This window comes from Elgaria multicarinata, chromosome 5 (assembly GCF_023053635.1).
Source record: "Elgaria multicarinata webbii isolate HBS135686 ecotype San Diego chromosome 5, rElgMul1.1.pri, whole genome shotgun sequence".
NCBI classification, from domain to species: domain Eukaryota; kingdom Metazoa; phylum Chordata; class Lepidosauria; order Squamata; family Anguidae; genus Elgaria; species Elgaria multicarinata.
Genome location: NC_086175.1, coordinates 67,181,174 through 67,200,183, shown reverse-complemented (window position 1 = coordinate 67,200,183; position 19,010 = coordinate 67,181,174). Strand labels below are relative to the sequence as shown.

The following is a 19,010-nucleotide window of genomic DNA, read 5'->3' as shown; positions in this document are numbered from 1 at the left end:
AATGCTTGATATATTGCTAAGGTGGGCTGGGTTCTCAGTGTCATGTCAGGTATATAAGGTTATTGACCATTAGATTTGAGAAGTGTTTTCTGAGTGCAAGCTGACTAGGTTGCTAAGGAGCTAATGATGCCGTTCTCACGTCATGGTGGCAAATTTTGGTTTAATTAATTAACTCTCAATTTCCTGTGTTGCATGCACATAAGAGCCACTTCCACATTGCATAAACAACCTATGCTTTGTTGTTATGTTAACTCTGGGTTGTTTAACCCATAAACAAACAACTCAGAGTGTCGGGGTTCTCGCATCATGCAACAACCTAAGAACAGGGTTGTGTTCGTAAGTTGTTTGTGTAAAGTGGAAGCTGCTTGCATGTAGCACACTACCTACCACTGTGGCATGCGAACCTGGTCAATTATCGCCGCCCTGAGATCCTTGTGATATAGGGCAGGATACAAATGTTTTAATAAAATAAATAAATAAAAATAGTTAGTTTGTCATAATGGATGGGCTGCTGAGTGTTTTCTTGTGACCCTAACTTTGAGCATTGCTGTCTAGTTTAGCTGTTCTGTATCCTCAAAGCAAATGTTTTACTGAACACTAGAGTTTAGGCAAGGCTAGATTAAGGAACGGACTCTGGCTCCAGCTGCATATTATTTCACTCTTTGTATCTTTGTATATCTAATCCTTGTGCTTTGGGATTTGGCATTACTCCTTAACAATATCATCTTTGCTTCTTCTGTAGGTACGCTTCATGTGGGGGATGAAATTCGGGAAATAAATGGAATCAGTGTAGCAAATCAAACAGTGGAACAGCTACAAAAAATGCTAGTAAGTATGAAAAGGATTGTCTGTCTGACGTATCTAACATTTAATCTAGGAATGAAAACCCAATTCACCTTTTTCTGCTTACTGAAACACTGAAGTCACAAAATGATGTGGGCTTTACATCTCTTGCTCAGCATTGACTGTGAGGCAGTTTTTACCGGAGATGTTTGTTTTCTCTGCAAGCCTTCCCTCTGAGTTCATAGCACATTGTGGTCTTTGCTCCTCCCCTTGTCTTCTGACTTGGTTGCCTAATTATAGTGAAACAAGCTGGATTACTATCACAAAATGGTTTATACTATATTCCCACCTTCCCATCTTTATTTATAGATAATCATAATGAAAAAAGTAAAGACTATCTACAAATATCTCCTTTTTCTTTGACCCTGAAATGTAACATCCTCAGCTGTGTGAGACTATCTTTTGAATGTTTGCGCACACGCACATATATTCCATAGAATCATTGATAAGCATGATCATACATGATATCTCATCACTCTTGTTTGGCTCCTCCCACCAAGAGAAGCAACTTCAGTAATCAGGAACTCATCAGCAAGAAAAAGCTTAGTGTTACATTCAGATAGGACTCCTGGCTTGTTGGGGATCAAGAAATGAGAAATCCCAATTTGAACATAACACTAAGCTTTTTCCCTTCCTGGTGAGTTCTTGGTTACTGAAGCCACTCCTGCTGGTGGGAACAGTAAAGTAGGAGAATTTGGGCAGCATTGTCCTAGCACACTTACTTATAAATGATAAACTAGGATTCTCCAGAATTATGGTTTACCTTTTGGAATAAACATGGCCGCTCTGAGTTTGTTAGATAAGGAGCAGCATTTGGAACATTTGTATTGACTTTGATCAATTATTTCATGAAATATTAGCAAAAGTTATGTCTTTCTGTAGGTTTAACCTACACGTTCTATTCAGGGTGAGGGTCGCATCTTCACAGTAAAACACTCAACAACATAATCTGTAGAAATGCTAAGCACAGGAAGGAAGTCATTTTCAGAGCTTTCTGTTAAGCAGCTTTCATTTTTGTAAGATTTGATTATCCTTGTTGTTTGCCTGCTTTTGTTTTTCACAAAATAATCCATTCTTTGAATCCAGGCTCATCATTGTTTTTAAAGGAAAATGGATTCTCTTAGGTTGATTATATCAAGCTTTTAGGTGTTATGTATATAAATAATAATTATAAAGTCTTCAGTAACCCTTAGATTTCACCTAGTAATTGTTACAATAGTTAATCTCCTTTAGGTTTTTAAATGTACGTTTTTCACTATGCCACCTTATTAGCCATTTTCATTTTTCAATCTTTAGTATAGCAAACAGGTTCTTTTATACTATATTTAAATTATTTTTCTGCATGTAACATATACATTGAAAAATGGGCTAATGGCTCTGCTGCTAAAGTAATCCAGTAAATTTCACTAAAAAGAACCCTTGAAATTACAAAGATAGAAGCAACTTCCTTGTACAAAAAATGCAAATTTCTGCATGCTTTTAATGATGATTAACTTTGCAGTGCAAATCCATCTGCTTTGAAATGTGGCTACATGATTTATCATACTTTCTAATATATTTCTAAACATGAATTTCTCCAAGAATTGCTGAAGCTCTTGCGTTTCCTGATTTCATTGAAACGTTAGAAAGATTTACGAGCTTGGTTTTTGTAACAAAACAAATACTTTACTTTCTCCAGAGGGAAATGCGAGGTAGTATCACCTTCAAGATCGTGCCAAGTTATCGCACTCAGTCTTCTTCATGTGAGGTAATGAATTGAATGAATTATTCTTCCCTCTCAATCCTATTACTAACTGCCTGCTGATGGCTGAATGTTTTTGCTTTCTGGGAATTGTTTCTGCCTGTGCTGTTAGATCACGCACACCAATTTTACAACAAAGATAACGGAACAGAGGAGTAGCTCTACCCACCTACTGTGTCGTCCTTTCATATTCATTACATCAACTCATTAAATATCCTTTTATGAACTCTAATGTAAAAAATGCTTTACAGTGTATCTGAACTAAAGCAGAAGAGAGTATAATTAGGACATAGGTTGGTGAGAAGCAAGCTTAAAGAAATTTTCAAGTGCTAATGAAAATGTCGTGGGTAGGACAGTTTAAAAGGCTAACCTCTCCCTCCCGCTCAGAGTCTGATGGTTTCTCAAAAAGTTAAAATCCTGGAAGTGCAATAGAAAACCATTAAGACAGGGGTGCAGAAGCCTGTGGAGAAGGTCTGGAGGACCACATTCCAGTAGTGAGTGGGGCTAAAGGCAAAATAGGCAGGGCCAAAAAGCAAAAAAAAAAAACCATATTATAGCTTAAAGTCTTATTGGCCCTGTTCAGAAGACATCTTAAACCACGGCTTTAACCATGGTGGTTAAGCCAGAAAGCTTGGCTGTGTTCAGAAGACACCTTAAACTATGGCTTTAACCATGGTTTGATTTAGATTTATTATTACATTTATATACCGCCCCATAGCCAAAGCTCTCTGAATAATGCTTTTTGCTTTACTCACTGTGGTTAAAACTATGGTTTAAGGTGTCTTCTGAACACAGCCTGACTTTCTGGCTTAACCACTATGGTTAAAGCTGTGGTTTAAGGTGTCTTCTGAACGGGGCCATTGACAGTAACAAAGCCTTAGGGAAAGGCATTTCAACCTTTTAAAATGGGGGGGGGGACTGCACAAAATCTGGGAAACCACCAAACAGTTGGTGGTCGGGAGAAAGGGGTGTGGCTATCCGGGGAACCCCAGAGGGCCAGATTAGGAGCCCAGAAGGGCTGGATTTTGCCCCCAAGCTTGAGGCTCTGCACCCTTGCATTAAAGAGGTATAGGAAGGTGATACGAAAAGGAGATACAAGCTATAACGCCAAGATTTTAAAACAAAATATGAAAGTAAAAACAAGCTTATAAATAGAAAGTGGGAAACATTTTCATTAAAAGAAAAGTACTCATATGTAGGAACAAAATCAAGTTAATAGGGCTTAAATTTTTTTTAAAAAGTTAAGTATTAAACGGTTATTCAAATAAATTAAGTGAAAAATTAAATACACTGCAGGACGATAACTAATGAATAGAAAAAGTATATATTTGTAGTATTATAAAAAGTATTAATTTTGACCAAAATACCAGATTCTCAGTTAATAAAGTTAAATAGATAAACAGAAAAGGAATAGGCTGAAAATGTATTCAAGTCACTGGGACGTGTGATATGTTCAGGTTATGGTATTCGATCACTATATAATAATATATTTGAAACAAATGAGAGAGTAATGAGATCTATTTAACACATCAGGACATGCTTCTGTCTCTAGTTCTTGGTGAGGAGGAAAATCGTAAAACAGCCAGTAAAGGTTTATCCAGAGTAAAAGAGGGAGTAGATTTACAAAGTTTCTTCTTGGTGAGAACGTTGATCTTACGGATTTGAGCAGGGGTGGGCAACCGTTTGGTCCCAAAGGCTTCATGTGGTGCTGGATAATGGTTGGGAGCCACATACATGCACACAGATGCATACATCTCACACACACCTATACATCTCAGTGTTCAGGGATGGGAAGGTTTAAATGAGGTCACTGGAAAGGGGGCAAATTAAAGCATCCCCCGCAACAAACCTGATCCAGATCACTATTTGTGGTTAGCAGGAAAAGAGCTACCTTGGTTGTATTGGGATTACTGGGGGAGGAGGGCAGGTCTTTTCCTGGCCACCCACTGATGGCTGATTAGCTGAACTGCACAGAAAAGTGGGTGGTGCTCCTCAGAGCTCTGGCTGGTCACATGGAGAGCAGCAAAGGGCTGCATGCAGGCCGCAGGTTGCCCACCTCTGGATTAGAGGAATCTAGCTAGCAGCGGCTTGGCAGATCAACATCTTATAAGAGGGATAGAAGCATGAGGGAGAAGGATTCAGTTATGAGAAATATAGTGGCAGTTGTTGGGTCTCAGCTGATAGGCTAGTAGCTATTCCTTGGCTTTTGCCAATTCCAAAATCGCCGTTTCTGAATGATTTTAATATTTATATTCTGCTCCAAAGTTACATGAAAGTTCAAGGAGTGCATCAGTTTAGTTCTATAGTGCAGTCTGGTGACTTCCAGGTGTTTTAGATCACACCATCTCTGACATCCCTAGTGTATGAGGAGATGAGCATTTAATGCCATGTTCTAATGCAGATTTTGAACAAGAACATTTATTTTATTTATTGTGTTTTTAATCTGCCCAACAACCAACAATCTCGGGGTGGATTACAAAAAGACTAAAATACCATACCAGCAATTAAAAATTAAAAATGCAATGCAAATATTTAAAAGGATACAATGAAATGTAAATAGCACAGGAACTAACTGAAGTTTTCTAACTGGCTTCAAAGGTAACCCCACATACAATGCATTGCAGTAATCTAACCAGAAGATAGCAGAGCGTGGAATAACTGTTGCTGCGTAGGCCTCAAGTGACACTGTGTACATTCCTAAGATGCACACCTGATCTTTCAGGGGAAGTGTAACCCCCTCCAGGATAGGTTGAACACCACACACCCAGGCAGACAAGCCACCTGCTAAAAGTGCATCTACCTTGTCTGGATTGAGCTTCAGTTTGTTGGCTCTCATATAGTCCCATTGCTCAGGCAACAATTCAGTATATCTAATGCCTCACCTGAGATCGATGAAAAGGATAGGTAGACCTGGGTGTCATCAGGATATTGATGACATCTCCCCTCCCTTAGTGGTTTCATGTAAATGTTAAATAACATTGGGGTGGGTATAAAAATCTTTTAAAAGCTTGAGGAGCTTAATAGCATCTTAGATCATATATAATGGGTTTTATGGGCTACTATTTATTTTGTTGTCTCAAGTAGGAATACACAGTGGCTCAACTTGGATTTTTTTAGATTTATATTTTTAAATAAGGTTTGGATAGAGTGACATATTTCAGGATATAAATACCTAATCTGGAAATTTTCATCTGGGTGAAACACTGAAGAGAATTATGCGTGAGAGAAGTAGGGGTATCACAAAATCAAACCAAGCAAGGTATTATTTTTAATGAAAATGCCATATATATGAAGATAAAAAAGGATACTATAAATAGGAATTATAATCCAGTTCTCATTATGGATTTTAAACTGAAGAAAAATAGGTTAAATATTAGGAATAGCTTAATATTATAGCAGTTAACCAGACAAATGATCAGGTAGAAGGAAATCAAAGGAAATCCTTGTGAACTAAACATATTTCTGATAATATTGAAATACAATTCTGCTATAAGTTTCATTTGGTTACCTCTTAGAATTTTTTTTAATTGTATAATTAATAATTCTGCAATGCCTCAGTGTAAAACAGTTTAAAATACGTTTCCCTCCAGAAAAACTATGTAACTTTTAAACCCAAAGAGGCTTTTGTTCTCTTGTCTCCCATGTCAAATGTTTACAATTGCTTATTTTGGGCTATTTAAGATTAAGAAAAGATCCTGTACCTGTGTAAAATGTGCTCTGATAGATTTGTTATGATTAAATTCATTTTAAGGAAGGATGTTTTTCCTACTTAGCAAACAAACTGGGACAAATACTATGTAAGTGATGTCATACTTTAAAATACTGCATGCTCAAATGTATCAATTGCTCCTTATGTGTATTCTGGTAATATATTAGATTGCTAATGTATAGATATACAAAATTATTAACTTCCATTTTGAAGTGAAATTGATTTGTTTTAATACTCATGTATTAAGTGGGGAGGGGCCAGCCTTAGGATGGGGGCTAATCCTGCTGCTCTTTGTCCATTTAAAATTGGCTAGACATGCTCTTCTTTGTACAACTGGGTAGAACACAGTCTCCCCCTTCCTCTATACCTTTTAAAAGGATAAATAATACAAAACGTCATGGAGTCAGAGAAGATATATTGTCATCATATTACAAACTTGCCCATTATGATTTCACAACTACAGACCTCACAACAATCACAAGAGCAGGGATTATGCTATTAGAGGAAAGAACACATTTTCCGAGGTACAAGATTCTGCTCAGAGTGCTCTTGGACAAAGCAAATCTCTCTTACAGACACAAAAAGTATATTGAAAGACAACATGCAGATTTTATATAAGAAGTAGGAAAAGATGCTTTGTGGAAAGCCCTGATCATCCAAAGAGACTCTAGCAGAAAATTACTTTAAAAGTAATTTTCATTCATGTGCAGGAAGTTTTTTTAACCACTTGTAATCCATTTTAAACATTGATAAATTACAAGTTGAAATAATTTTAATATGCTTCCCTTGAATAAAAATCTGCAGTAATACAAAAGAATGTGTGCCAGGGTTTAATGCATCTACTAGGTTCAGCAATGTGAGATGTTGGCTCAGTTCAGACAACAAGTTTCTCATTGGTGGTTTTAGAACTCCACGGTGCAGTTTTTACACCACCATTGAGAAATGTGTTGTCTGGCGGGGGAAACGCAACGCAAAAGCGGGGGAAACGCAACGCAACACATATATATATCCATGCTGTGCAGAGGAGAGTTCCTGCACAACCGTTATGTTGCATGTTCTGTGGAGGGCTCCATGGAGTTTTCCATTGCATTGACTTGACTTGTCCAAGTGGCTACAGAGTTTCATGGCATGAGCAGCGAAAGGAGCGAATGCTACTCTAGGAGAGCCACCGGGATTGGGCTTTTTTTTGGCAGCAATGGCTGATGGGATACCATCAGGAAGACCGGGGGAGAGAGGATGGAGGAACTGTCAATCAAACATTATGATGGATTTTACTCAACTCCACGGTAGCTCGCAATTACACAATGGTGGAAGTAGAACTCAACCATTGAGTGGAGTTTTCACACTGTGTTGACTAATGTGTTGTCTGAACTGAGCCGTTGTCTTTCAAAAAATAATGTTTTTAGGAACTATATACTCCGATAGCTTTAATTTAGGACACAGTAAAATTCAATCTCTAACACTAATCCTCAGCATGTGATGATTTTAAGGCTAGCGTCAGTACTAGCGCAATCTCATTTATCCGAATGCATTGTGCAAATGATTGAACACATTTAAATAGTCAAACATTGAGAGAAAAACTATCCTATTTCTAGAATCCCCAGGATGAGCTTTAGATTTCGATAATCACACTTTGCATATTAAGACTTTTCTGTATGTATTTTTATATTTCTCGGATCCCTTCTTGCTCAAAGTCCACCTTTTCCTACAAGAAAGCAAAAAGAAAATGAAACTTTACATTTATTTACATTAAAATAATATAATTGGAGCTTTTTCATTGAAGCACAAGAGTAGAACTGTAGATCTGTAATGAATTGCATTTATTTTCATTTGAATTTACTTGCTCTTTTTTCCACTAATCTATCTTCATTTTGATTCCTCATAACATCTAACATCTGTAAAGAGCTCAAGTTCCAAAAAAATCCCCTCATGCTGTTTACTTATGTACTAGTTGAAGGAAAGCATTCAACTCTTTCTAGGTTTCAAAACAGTACCAGGCAGGCAGACTGCAACAACGTAGGTCTCATCTTTACATGGAAATATGGAGGCAAAATCAAAATGCCATAGATAAATAGAAAAACAATTTCATTATTTATAGCAAAACATTTGGAATTGTGCTCAAATCGAATGCCTGTTGCTTCCACTGCGTCCTGCAATTTTTTTTCTAGTTTCAAATGTACAGGATTGTAGCTAGGGGTTTATATGTAAAAGAAACCTTGCTTTTAAGCTACTATGTTCGACCTTTTTATATGGCTTAGAGGAGAAAGATGAGAACCAATACAAAAGAAGTAAGGAAGTAAGGAATAAAGGGATAATTATAAAGGAATTGTATAGTAGGCTAAAGAGAATGTAGAACAATTAGTAAAATGGCAATGTAGATACTGAGCTTGCAAGTTTGGGGTAATCGAAAAAGTGAAACAAGGGGCTTCAATACTAACTGTTTGAGTACATTTCTGACTGCCACTGTAAATCCCTCGTCCTTTAGTCAGAGGGTGGTTCACTTATACAAAGGGGGAACTCCACACCCTTGATTGTTATAAAGGAGAATTCACATTTTGCATTTTGTTCAGTGTAAAAAAACCCATCCATTTTCAAACTTGACTAATGATCAGGACTTGTTGGTTACCAGTGTACTACATTTCAGCTTTCTGTCTGATGGGAAAATACCCTAACAGTTTTGATGCCAGCAAGTGAGGCCTAAGTGTGAGTTTGTGTGCATAATTTATTCACCAATTTTATTTATTTATCTATTTATTATTATACTGCCCAATAGCCAAGGCTCTCTGGGGAGTTCACAATTTAAAACCATAAAATACAACAAAAATAAAATCAATAATATCCTGTGTCAGACATTAATTGCTTCACCATACTGAGAAGCCTGATAATTGTATATATAATAGATATAGTAACAGCATCCCCATGGCATTCTCATTCCCTACTTTTGGGAGAAGATGGTGTTTCAGGTAATTTGTTACAAGTAATTTCAAGTTTTAAAGATTAGGAGGGAGTACCTAAGTATGTAGAAGTACATTCATTTGTAGAAAAAAAAGATACATTTTTTTTGTGGGGAAGGGGGAGTCAAAAATGCCCCAGAAAGAACTTATGCTTAGTGTACATCATCATCATCATCATCATCATCATCATTATTATTATTTACATTTATATACCTCCCCATAGCCGAAGCTCTCTGGGCAGTTTACAAAAGTTAAAAACAGTGAACATTAAAAACAAATATACAAAATTTCAAACCATAAAAAGCATAAAATACTAACAAAAACAGACAATATCCATTGAAAACAACTATTCTGGGGTCAGTTAAAAAAACCCTCAGCATATGCTGTTAAATGCCTGGGAGAAGAGAAAAGTCTTGACCTGGTGCCGAAAAGGTAACTGTTGGCGCTAGGCGATCCTCATTGGGGAGATCGTTCCATAATTGAGGGGCCACCACTGAAAAGGCCCTCTCCCTTGTTGCCATTCCCTCAATATGTTGAGATTACCAGATTCTTTTCCCCTTTTTTCCCCCAAGGAAAATGGAAGGGAGTTGGCCCGTTTGAGCTCCAAACACAGGGATAGGCAACCTAACGCCAGAGAGATGTTTTGGGCTACAACTCCCATAATTCATGGCCACTGGGCATCCTGGTTAGGGTTTATGCTAATTGTAGTTCAAAACATTTGGAAGGAACAAGGTTGCCTTCCCTTATCTTAGCCACTTAAGTTGTCTTAGAGGTGAGTTAGGCAGATGGATGTTATAAGGCAGAGCCTTTGGGAGCCACACCCCAGCATCCATCATGCTCTTGCATCTCACCGCCCACCCAGAGTCCTCTCCTGAGTAGACAGCAGCAGAGCTGTGGTATGGGAGCCACTCAGCTTCCACACTCCGGAGAAGCAGCCATTCTAGAATCCTCCTAATTTAGAATTCATACGACCCCTTTCATCCACTAGGATTCCAGCGTGGTATACATTACTAAAAAAAACAAATACAATATATAAATGATAAAATTACAGAATTAGAGGCATAAAAACTATTCAATTGGGAAACAATCATATCATTTGATTAAAAGGTGTAAATTTGAAATGCCAGAAACCTTTTAATTTTATGTTGAAAAGAAAGCAAGGTGTATCTCTCTCGGAGGGGATTCAGGGGCTCTCTTTTGAAAATGTGCTCTATATTTCTCCCACTGATGGTACCCGGAGAAGGGCAATCTCTGAAGATCTTACTGCACAGACAGAATGATATGGGAGGAGGTGTTCTTTCAGGTATTTGAGCCACTAGCCATTTAAGATTTTAAAGGTGATAACCCATATTTTGAATTGCTCTCAGTAGTAAATACGAAACCAATGTAATTCCTTAAGAGTAGGACTGACACAACTCCATCTAGGCAAACTGTTCAGAATTCTCGCTGCCAAGTTGTGCATGAATTGAAGCTCCTTACCATTTTCAAGGATGATCCCACATACAACGCATTACTTTAATTCAAATTGGAAGTTATTGGGGCATGGACCATCATGGCAAGGATATCTCTATCCAGGAAAGGCCACAGCTGGTGAACCAGCAAATGCTTGTAAAAGGTGTTCTGAGCTACCCAAACCCACTTAGGTTTCTAGTAACAATAAGGGGTTAAAGAGCACCCTCCAAGCTGAGCACTTGCCCCCTCATAGGAAGTGCAACCCTATCCAGAACAGGCCTAGGAACCATCTACCTACAGTGCCTTTATATTGTCAAGATTCAATTTCAGTTTACTGGCCCTCATCCATCTCATTACCGAGTTAGGCAGCAGTTTGGCATCTCCACAATCTCACCTAATTCAGTTTGATACCAAAAGTTAGTTAGGTATCTTCAGCATACTGATGACACCTCACTCAAATCCCTGTATGCCTTCACCCAGCAGTGTCCTATAGTTGTTAAAAATCATAGGGGTTAAGATAGAGCCTTATGTGACCTTACAGTTCAGATGTCATGGGGTCGAGCAGAATTCCCCCAATACTACTTCCTGAAACCAACCATGCAGTTATGAATGGAACTACCACATCATCATGGACCCAACTCCAACCCTCAGAGCCATTCTGGCAAGATACCATGGTAGGTGGTATCAGAAGCCACTGAATCAAGGAGCCACAACACAGTTATGCCGCTCCTGTCTCTCTGTTGTCAGAGCAACCAAGGCTGTTTCAATGCCAAACGTGGCATACACCCTGATTGAAATGGAAGTAGATAATCCATTTCATCCAAAAGCACTTGGAGCTCAACTGAAAGCATCCTCTTGAGCACCTTGCCCCAAAAAACAGGTATTTGTGACTGGGTAATATAATTTTTGGAGTCCACTGAGGCTTTTCTGAGAAGTGATCTGTCAATTGTCTGCTTTGAGGCTGCCAGGAATATTTCCTATCTCAATGCAGTATTAAGAACCTCCTGGATTCACCTGGTCCATCCCCTTGGGCTTAATGTAAGAAGCCAAGATGGGCAAGGGACACAAATAGAAGTGGTTGGCCAAACCTCTCTATGCACCATGTTCACATCCTCAGACTGCATCAACTGAAACTGAGCTTATAAACCCACACCAGATAGTGTTCTAGACATGTCCTCTGGATGGTGGTATCTAGATTAGAACAAATATGAGCATTTTTTTCTTCAAATATCTACTTGGCACGGCTGGCTTTTAAGGGTTCCAGTATATCCTTCTGAAAATACTTGAGACTTCCTAAGAATTCCAAATGTGTTTGTGGACCCAAAAAAGTTGGGTAGCCCTTTAAAGTTATACGTCTCTCCTCCCCTATCCTATACAGGGAGGCTTCAGGAAAGGGAAAATAGCAAAAGATGATCTTTTTTTCTTTACCCACTCTCCAGAAATCTCTACCTAATATTTACTATTGTTTAGTAGATTTGTATACTGCCTTTTCAACTGGACTTCTCAGAGTGGCTCACAGCATTTATTAATGTATTTATTTATTACATTTATATACCTCCCCATAGCCAAAGCTCTCTGGGCAGTTTACAAACAATGAACATTAAAAACAGATATACAAAATTTGAAACCACCAAAAGTATAAACAACAACAATATCCATTTAAAACAACTATTAATGGATGCATTAAAACCATGTACTTAAAACAAAATAAAAGCATTCTCACTAGAACAGGAGTATGCCCCTGACTTTCCTCTTCACCTTCCTCTTTCTCCTGTTCCTTTCCACAGGGAAGTTGGAGTTAGATGGCCCTGTGGTGAGGGTGGTGACAGTCCAGAAGGAGCAAATCCCTGATGTTGTCTTCAGCTCCCTCCCTTTCTTTCCTTTTGGTGATAAAGGGCACTGGGTGGAGGAAGTGATAGTCCAGCTGGGGTAGGAGCCAGCACCTGATGTTGCAATATATAGTAGCAAGGGTGCAATCCTATGCGTGTTTTGAGAGCAAAAAGTCCAATTCCCAGCATTCCTCACCCGGCATGGCTGGCTGGAGAATGCTGGGAACTGTATGACTTTTTTCTGTCTAAAATACATAGGATTGCATCCTAAAATGCTTACATTCAGAGCTAGACGTCCAGCCCCAGACTTGAGCCCTTTATACTATTAGCATGTTTTCTGGAAGGTGAGAAGACAGTAAAAGGCTCTTTTCCCAGGCTAGCTAGAATTCTGAATTCATGTTATGGGCTAGAGATACACTGTAAGGTTTTGTTACAAATCCCCACTTGTCCTGTATCTGATAATGCAGGCTGAAAGTTGGACCAAGCCAGGAAAAAGAAATTATACATACTTAGCAAACCATAAAAGGCTATTAAAACCAGTAAAAAAAATATTTAAAACTATAGAGTTCTAAAGGTTTTCCTAAAAGGAAGATCTTACATTGATCCATAAAACTCGTCTTCCTATCGCCGCAGTTGTAAAGACTCTGCTGCATCTCCTCATTGATTTCAATTCTTGAATTCAGTTTCTCAACAAGGCCGCTCCTGATCCACATAGGTAGGGTGAGGAAAGCGATGAGGAAAGACAAGGAAAGTCACCTTGAATGCCATTTATTTGGTGTAAAGTCACGGTACAAATTAAATAGATAATTAAATGATGCTCCCTAAAATATGCAGTTGTCCCTCACTGCATATATGTACATATATATATATATATATATATATATATATATATATATATTCATTCAAAGGTAGAAACAAATATAAGCATATCATTGTCTTATTGTATTTGAGGAATTTGTTCCTGCTGTGTGCAACCAACACTGCAACCTAATGTGACATCAGAAACATTTTGCTCATTGTTGTAAATGTTATATAAATCTGACTTTGAATACTGAAATCAGAATCTTTTATTTTTTGTATTACTATTTTTCTTTGATGTAATTCAGTATTCAGATTAAGTTGAGTTTTCTTGTAAGACTGTTATGTATTATATTACCTGCCCAATCAGAAGGATAAAGAAATGTCTTTGGAAGTGTTTAAAAAGTCATACTATTAGATTTATTTTTAGAGGAAACCATTTTTCTTTTATTAATGTTTCTCGTTATAGCAATTCTAAAAGGCCAACATAGTTCACATTATTATGGAGAAAACAAATTACCACAATATACATACCAGAAAGATAACGCCATATATTTTTTTGTACTCAGTTGTATCCCAAGACATGTTCTTGCCCTTCCTGTTCAATGTAGCTCTCCTAAAAAGTCAGATGATGTTCTGTAAGATGTCTTAAGGAGGGCGGGGGGAATAAGTATGATTGAAGAACTCATCACAATAAAATGTTTCTAGATACTAAGAAAAAGAGAGACCTTACCAAGTAACTAATAAAAAAGCAAATTATATTAAAAAAAGAACACCATACATTAATTTAGGAGTATTGTGAAAACTCTCAGAGATGACAAGGCAAAATAATTGGTTATAAGCCTGTGGATATAACTGTCGATTTAAATATATCTGTGTTCTGTAGTAGTGTTGTGTGATAATGAACCTTGTGTCTTATTTCAGAGAGATTCCCCCTCTACATCCAGACAGTCCCCAGCTAATGGCCATAGCAGCATTAACAATTCTGTTTCGGTAAGACCTCCAGTTCCAGACAGAGAGTATTCAAATCTTGTTGGTGCTCATCTACCATTCCTGTTATGATGACATGTTCAGTGGAAAATTGTGTTCTGCTGATAAAATCTAGAATACTTAGAAGTCTAATTCCCCATTTTCTCTCATTCAAAGGTTTATTCAGCGACATGATCTTCTCATTAAAATCCCTTTAATGAGTTGCATTCAACTGTAATGTAAAAATTCACTCATCCCTGAAATATGCTTATCATTATCCTCATCCTGATTTGATCAAAACTAAGCCAAAAGACTAATTTCCATTTTAAACTTTTGAAGTGGTGTTTTCAAGGAAAATATTTGCATAGCAGGTATTTGGGGATTTTGAGACCTGGATGTTTTTTTTTATTTTTAAAGCTCTCTAGATTGCAGTATTGGTTTCCGCTATCTGAGTTAAGGAATTGGTGTGTCCTCTGCTGTTGTGGTATGTGCACATATTTTGTGAAATATGAGCCTTGCCTGGATATGAAAAGCAAAAGAAACTGGCTTTAAACTGCATTTATAAGCCAAACTATTAACATCACATCTTTAACACAAAGTACTTCCTTTTAGCCATATCTTTAGGCAAAAAGGTATTATTAAACATAACCATTGACACCGCTGTTGTTTATCATTTGTATTTCCTTGAATGTGTATCGTAGAATGTTAGAAAGCACCTGTAGAGAAATAATCTTCCAGAAATAGTTTTGTACCTGTGCTGTCAACACGCATACTTTAAGTTAACAAATGGTATCAGTTCCTGTGAACTGTCTATTAAATATGGACTGTTTAAAAAACTATTAAATGTATTGCAGTTGTAACTAGCTAAAGGAATAATTTGGTGTAGATATAAACACTAAAATGTATATGGATGAGAAATATTTTTAGTTGTATTAATTAAACCCACTAAAAAAATTGTTTCAAAACAATGTTATGGCTGAGCCACTCAAGCTCTCAAATTATAATAACAAAATGTATTGCTACATAGCTGCCACACTAGGAATATAAAGAGAATGTTAAGACTAAAAAGGTGGTCCTCCTTTGCTTACGGGTGCTTTTGTGTTGAAGATGATGAATTCTTTATTAAAAGCACATTTTCTGTCTGCTTAAACTTTATCTGCTTTCTTCAGCTTGCTGCTAAACAGCCTGGGTTTGACATTTTTTCCTATTAAGTGATGATTTCTGAAAATGCATTTGTTGCTAATAATTGCAAATTAGCTTTTTGCTGTAATACTGTTGTCTACTTTTAAAGTAAAATGAAAATTTCTTTTCCTGGGTTGACTTTATTCTGCAGGATTTGCCATCAACAACACAACCAAAAGGACGACAGGTGAATAGCTGTTTCCCATGGAACCTTTCCTCGCTTAGCTGCTTTTTAGCAATTCCTCCTTACCATTTCAAATTTAATGTTCCATTATGTGCTGCTCCTAATTCTAAAATCCCTTTTTCCATTTTATGTTTTACTCATATGCCTGATTCACAGCAGTGCCATTTCCTGTGACATAAATTGTAGTTGTAATTTGGTTTTGTTACTAATAGCTGCTATAGTCAATGTCACGTGGTGTGTCAACACCAGCATTCTTGTCTTTATTTCATTTCATTTCATTTCATGGCTCTCCCTTGCTGTCCTGGTATTAATATTTATGCATATCCCATACATAAGTGCTTCTTATGCAAGAGTTGTGGACTCTGGGTGTTTTTGTCTTAATGCATACTGACTTTAGTAGCATGCAGGGCCATCTTCCTTCATTGTGCTGAGGAGAAAGGATTGTCTCGTGAAACATTATCATAAATTAGCTAGGTTAACACATCATGGTCAGTCAGGCTGAAACTACATATCATACATATTTGCATATATTTTCCCAACTTAAAACAAAACACCAAAAGCAGCCTGAAGAGGCTACAGTTTTGAGTGGTGGACTGACATTGAAGAGAGGGCTGCTCAACCCTTTCCCCACTGGCAATTTTTCTGCTTATAATCACTCCCACCCCACCCCAAAAAGGGGCTGTACCTACACACAGTGGAAAAGATACAGGCCCTTATCTTTTTCCCTGCAGGAGTAAAAGCAGCAAGGGAGATTCACCCTGCTGCCAGTCTTCTATTCAATACTGCAGCCTTCAGATGCTGCTTTGCGTGTTAGAAAGAACGAACGAACGAACCCACAATTGTTTCTCATATGCAATTTCTGCCCAGGTATACACTTTTTAAAAATGGTGCAATGGAGCAAATGTAAAATTTAAAAATAATGGCTGGGATCCAACATGTTGGTGTGTGTGCACACAGTTCGGCTTCCCCCTCTGGCTGCAGGTTCCCCTACTCCCTGGAGCCACCTAGAGGGACTGTTAGGAGCAAGAAAAATCAGCCACAACATCCTTCTTATTTGTATACAAGCACACTTTCATAGAATCATAGAATAGTAGAGTTGGAAGGGGGCTCTAAGGCCATCGAGTCCAACCCCCTGCTCAATGCAGGAGTCCACCCTAAAGCATCCCTGACAGATGGTTGTCCAGCTGCCTCTTGAAGGCCTCTAGTGTGGGAGAGCCCACAACCTCCCTAGGTAACTGGTTCCATTGTTGCACTGCTCTAACAGTCGGAAAGTTTTTCCTGATGTCCAGGCGGAATCTGGCTTCCTGTAACTTGAGAACTTTATTCCATGTCCTGCACTCTGGGATGATCGAGAAGAGGTCCTGGCCCTACTCTATGTGACAACCTTTCACATATTTTAAATGTCTTGCCTGCACAGTGGTGACCAGCTCCTCCCTCATTTTGTGCACACAGGGGTCACTAGATCCCAGCTCTGTTTGTGTATATGAGATAGATAAATTAAATGTATTTATTTATTTAAAGGCTGTAATAATGAAGGGGTTATGGGATAGTGGCCAGAAAAAAGGACAAAGTGAGACTTCTCTCTGGGTCAATAACAGGAAGGCTTATGCTACTTTAATTCGACAGATTATTTTGCACAACTAAATCAAGAAGTGATGTACTATAAAGGGTGACGCATGATAGAAAGAAGTTAGTCTGAGGTGCCTATATGCAATCCTGTGAAAAACTGTTGGTCTGAATGCATTCTAAGTTTATAAAGCCTGCACAAACCTTTGTTATTGTTTTTAAATACAACACTAGAAATTTAGAACAAAATTCAAGCATTACCTCAAATGAATTTCTTATTACCAGAGAAAAACGTATAAGGTAGTGTAGCTGATTTAACGTTGACAAAGCAATTTCATTAGGAACATATTTTTAGTTCCAGGCCAGCTAGTTAATGGAATACATCATACTAACATCTGGCACAGTTTTCATACTAACATCTGGCACAGTTTTCATAAGGTAGAAATATTTTTATTTACAAAAATTCTTGAGATATTCTGGTGACATTTGATTAATAACATATTTGGAAGTCAACTGCTTTTCAGTGGGCTGGTTTGCATGTAGCATTATACTAGGGGTGGGCAAGCTCTAAGCTCTTTTGATCCAGGGGCTGGATTGCTTCCCCTGACAAAGCCAGAGGGCCAGATGACCATCATGATGCCAAGCTCCTCCCCTCCTCTGATGTCATCCAGACCCAGCCACCACTTTTGTTAGTTCTTTTCTCTGTGCAGAGAGAGGCATAGAATAGCCAACTTGAGTGCTCTTTCCCATGCCAATCCCAATTAGCAATCACAGGTCAGAGATAACACAGGGATTCCTCTCGCCCATCTCTCCCCACAAGCTTTCAGACCTGAGGATGGGACTTGGGGAGTGGACCACAGAGCATACCCTGACCCTCCATGGGCCTGATAGGGAAACTCTGTGGGCTAGGGTTTCCCCACCCCTGCACTAAACCATAGCTTACTCACTAAATTTGGAGAGACGAGGTGGCTGCTGTGCTGTAGCCCATGTTATTCCATGGTTTCTCCCACAAGAACAAGATTCTTGTAGGAGAAAGCACAGCGGGCCAGAATATCTAGCTTGCTGTATTCCATGGTTTCTTTTTCAGCCATAACACTATTGAGAGAGAAACTATGGAGTACAGAGGGCTAGAACAGCAAAAGTTACTCTACACCCCCCATACTACATGGTTTCCCTGTCAATAATGTTATTCTTGAGAGAGAAACTACGGAGTATTATTATTTATTTATTTATTTATTTAGCGCCATCAATGTACATGGTGCTGTACAGAGGAAAGGAATAAAATAGCAAAATCCTGCCGCATAGGCTTACATTCTAATAAAATCATAATAAAACAATAAGAAGGGGAAGAGAATGCACCAAACAGGCACAGGGTAGAGTAAAACTAACAGTATAAAAGTAACATCAAAATCAAGTTTTAAAAGCGTTAGAAAAAAGAAAAGTTTTTAGCTGAGCTTTAAAAACTGCGATTGAACTTGTAGTTCGCAAATGTTCTGGAAGAGCGTTCCAGGCGTAAGGGGCAGCGGAAGAAAATGGATGAAGCCGAGCAAGGGAAGTAGAGACCCTTGGGCAGGTAAGAAACATGGCATCAGAGGAGCGAAGAGCATGAGCGGGGCAATAGTGTGAGATGTGAGAGGAAAGATAGGAAGGAGCTAGACTGTGAAAAGCTTTGTAGGTCAACAGGAGAAGTCTATATTGGATTCTGAGGTGAATTGGAAGCCAATGAAGAGATTTCAGAAGTGGAATAACATGGTCAGAGCGGCGAGCCAAGAAGATGATCTTA

General features: G+C 38.2%; 1 protein-coding gene across 9 annotated transcripts in view; it reads left to right on the top strand.

Moving 5' to 3' along the window:
- CASK (calcium/calmodulin dependent serine protein kinase) overlaps nucleotides 1–19,010 on the top strand; it is a 171,894-nt gene that overhangs the window by 123,992 nt on the left and 28,892 nt on the right. For 3 of the 9 annotated variants that reach the window (XM_063126543.1, XM_063126544.1, XM_063126540.1), the window contains 4 exons: nucleotides 743–828; nucleotides 2,522–2,590; nucleotides 14,251–14,319; nucleotides 15,629–15,664. In XM_063126543.1, coding sequence (XP_062982613.1) covers nucleotides 743–828; nucleotides 2,522–2,590; nucleotides 14,251–14,319; nucleotides 15,629–15,664 — 260 coding nt within the window. The remainder of the gene's footprint in view (nucleotides 1–742; nucleotides 829–2,521; nucleotides 2,591–14,250; nucleotides 14,320–15,628; nucleotides 15,665–19,010) is intronic. The other 6 variants (XM_063126548.1, XM_063126547.1, XM_063126549.1 and 3 more) reach the window with 3 other exon arrangements.